The 3,703-nt window shown below is 31.2% G+C and overlaps 1 protein-coding gene across 1 annotated transcript in view; it reads left to right on the forward strand.

Annotated features, from left to right (window-relative positions):
• Window positions 1–1,076: 1,076 nt before the first annotated feature.
• if5-1 (translation initiation factor) overlaps window positions 1,077–3,703 on the forward strand; it is a 3,291-nt gene continuing 664 nt past the window's right edge. Inside the window, 9 exon segments of the mRNA NM_001078464.1 lie at window positions 1,077–1,199; window positions 1,354–1,438; window positions 1,653–1,781; window positions 1,857–1,936; window positions 1,991–2,126; window positions 2,408–2,472; window positions 3,175–3,323; window positions 3,417–3,473; window positions 3,534–3,619. Coding sequence (NP_001071932.1) covers window positions 1,185–1,199; window positions 1,354–1,438; window positions 1,653–1,781; window positions 1,857–1,936; window positions 1,991–2,126; window positions 2,408–2,472; window positions 3,175–3,323; window positions 3,417–3,473; window positions 3,534–3,619 — 802 coding nt within the window. The 5' untranslated portion in view covers window positions 1,077–1,184.

The following is a 3,703-nucleotide window of genomic DNA, read 5'->3' on the forward strand; positions in this document are numbered from 1 at the left end:
TATGTGTGTCCAAAATAGAGCAAAAGTGGTGACTTTGACAATGGATTTAAACGAACTTGTTAAGTTTTGTTTGTGTTTTCCTATTGTGGGAAGGTGTAAAACAGCTTCTATTTACCTTACCAAACATTTTTTAGAAAAAATGTATAAATTTAGCCGCATTAAATGACTAAAATGTCGCAAATCAACCGCTTCTAATTCTAATTTTTGACTTTTTTTGACACAGAAAACAAATAACACATGTTTTTTACATTTTTCAACCTTTAAATTTGTTTTTAGGCCCAAGTTTTTCTGTAATTTACCGAAAAACATACATTTTCCCTATACCTACTGTGTTATTTTGGACCCAAATTGCCGTTCAATTTGTGTTTTACGTAACAATGGGTTGGACTACTCGGTATTTCTATGGCTCTGGCTAGTAGTAGTTGCTTGGTCTTTTCGTCAGAAGTTGGCTGATGCAATATTTTTCTAAAAGAATAGATGACACATATATTTTATTACAAATAAGTACCCGCACAGTGTCGCATAGTACGATTAATTTAGTATGATGTTTGCAAGTTTGTTTTGATTATTACTGTGTAATATTATTTTGTAATTTTTGTTGACCTAACTTTTAATTTAATGTTAAATTTTTGTGTTTATAAAGACACGAAAATCATAAAAAAAATTACATCTTATCCAGTTTAGCGGTGTAAAATGTGCGACAGCAAAAATGCAAGTAGAATAGTAGACTGGTGAGTGAGTGGTGATGACGGTGTTGTCGTGGTTGCGGTGCAATGTTTCGCATTAGATCAAAATAGCAAGTGTATTTAAAAATATATATATGGGGTGTTCTGATAATTGCCTGTTAGAAAGGAGGGTTGCAAGTCATACAAATTAGTGGTATCGAAAATTCGTAACAATCTTATAGTTAGCTCAGATAGTTTTACAGAAAGTATACTTTTGAATTTTGCTTAATAGTATCATAGATTATTCAATCTGAGTATAGTTTGTAGTTTTTTACCTCGTTTTTTAAAAAGGAAAGTCGTATACCATTATAGAAGCTGATAGTTTCAAATTATTTTACACAGAAGTAGAACCTTATATTAATTCTTTGGTAGGTTTAAATTAAACCCTGGAACTTCAGATAAATTCGGTGGCAACCAAATTTACACTCAAACTCAAATAACTTTAAACAAATCAACAATATGGCTGATTTAGAAGTAAGTGATTTATATTCTCTGAATTTGTGCTGTTGTGTTTCTGATGTTTAATCATGTTTCTTCTGATTATGAATCAATAAGATATTAATGTAAATTTTGACTCTTTTTTCCTAAGTAGCTTCTATGGTATGTAAATTACTAAACTTTTTTTCAGGGGTTAGATCTAAACAAGAAGAAGAAAAAGAAGAAGGTTGTGCTCGACCTCGGGGATGAGGAAGAAAAATCTACAACACCAGCAGGTGGTTGTTACTTTTATAAAAATATTTTATATACCCACACTACAATTCAGCAGCAGTTTAAAAAGTACCTATTTTTAATGCTACTGGCATCGGCCAGATCTTTCAAAAACTGCAGATGTGTGAATCAGGAATTTGTTCACTTCCCCGGCTGCGTAACATTTTGTTTTATGTTAACGTATGCATCTTGCGTATTCTATAATAAATATTCTTACAGCGCCAACAGCTAATGATTCAAATGAACTGGATTTGTCCAGCATGAAAAAGAAGAAGAAAAAGAAAACTGCGTTTATTTTAGACGGTGATGAGAATAACCATGTTAAAGAAGAAAACAACTCACATACAGGTTTACTACATATATAAATATTTACCCTACTTGCTTTTTTAACAAATTAAAACTGTGTTTTTGTTTAAACATCAGCTGTGGAAGAAGAAGAGCTTGACCTCACCAAGAAGAAGAAACCGAAATCAAAAGTTCTTATCCTTGACGAAAATGATGAGGTATGTATTTGAATTTTGACTGATTTTTAGTTTTTAATATCTGACTATACCCAGAACGCAACAAATGATTCCGAAGAACTAGTGTTGACCGGTAAGAAGAAAAAGAAACATAAAATACTTCCTGATGATAGTGAGAAAAAAGTTTCATTTGCTGATGGTGAAGAAGCAGATGTTGCAGATTTAATTCAAGGTAAATTTGTTTCATATTAATACTGCTGTTACCAATTGTTTCTAGAAGTATAATCATCACATTTATTAAAAAAAATCTGTGGTGACGTTGTTAATATACAGTTATATATATAATAAAATTTCTAATGTTAATTTCAAGCCTTTGTCATGCCTAAAAATTTCGGTTATGTTGCTTAAAATATGTTACTTAAAAATGTTACTTAAAATAAATTTTAAGTTTTATTATGTTGGTTAACAAACAACAAAATGTAAGAATTGTAACAAGCTCTTCTCTACTTTTAGATGGGCAAGTAGATGTTGGATTAAAGACCTGGAGTGGAAGTGACAGAGATTATACATATGATGAGGTGATGATTTATATATATATCATATATGTATATATTAATATGGCCCATCTGCCTATGTATATATATAGTTGAGTGGGGGAAAGATGGTACACCTTCGCATTATATTTTCTTGTCCCATTTGGTAGTTAACTAAAAACATTTAAAGTATTATAAAACCGTATCCTCACAACTTCCATAGACATTGCTAATTGTTCGAAATATGATCAGGATTTTTGGATATTATGTGTTAAAGGTGTCCTGTCTTTTACCACCCTGACCCTACTATATATATAACGGTAAAGTCAGTAATAAGTAACAGGAGTATCTTTAACAGTAGTATATATTATATATAATATATAATAATATGAGGAAATATAAAGGGTGTTAACTTGTATTAGCACTGTGTGTTGTCAGATAGGAAAGAATTTTCTCTGCTTTATATGTAAAGGACAGGAACAGCTGTGTAAACCTTTTCCCAGTACAATGAACAAATCTGTTTAAAATGTTTGTTAATTTTAAATTCCTACAGTTAAAATTAATATTTTCCAAAAAAAAAAAATAATTTTTAACAGTAAAATGTACTTGTCGGCAGCAATAAATACAACCCAATTTATGCTCCTGTTCCAAATTACAATGTTTATGTATTAACACAGCGTTGAACAATATTTATATTTGCAACTTTTTCACCAACATTATCCCCATTACACTGCTTCTTACTTCCAGCTCCTCACACATGTGTTTGAGATTATGAGGCAGAAGAATCCTGAGATGATTGCTGGTGAAAAGAAGAGGTTCATCATGAAACCTCCTCAGTGTGCAAGGGTAGGAACAAAGAAAACATCTTTCCTTAATTTTGCCGAAATTTGTCAAACGTGAGTAAATTGTTAACTTTGTTTAATTAGTTTATTAAATTCCCTGTGAAAAACTTATATCGTTCAATATCTGTAATTTGATTACTTTTGCAGTTTACGCAGACAACCAAAGCACATCCTTGCGTTTATTCTTGCTGAGCTTGGGACCAGGTTGGTAATTTAAAACACAACTGTATTAGTGAAACTTTTAACATGATGAATATTCAACAGTGGTTCAGTGGATGGCAACAATCAACTTATCATAAAAGGAAGATTTCAACAAAAACAACTTGAAAGTGTGTTGCGAAGATATATCAGTAAGTGATATAATAATCCAACCACCTTTACAAAACTTCCAACAATATGCACATAGACCATGCAATACCTGTATACATCACTCA

This window comes from Ciona intestinalis, chromosome 3 (assembly GCF_000224145.3).
Source record: "Ciona intestinalis chromosome 3, KH, whole genome shotgun sequence".
In the NCBI taxonomy this organism is placed as follows: domain Eukaryota; kingdom Metazoa; phylum Chordata; class Ascidiacea; order Phlebobranchia; family Cionidae; genus Ciona; species Ciona intestinalis.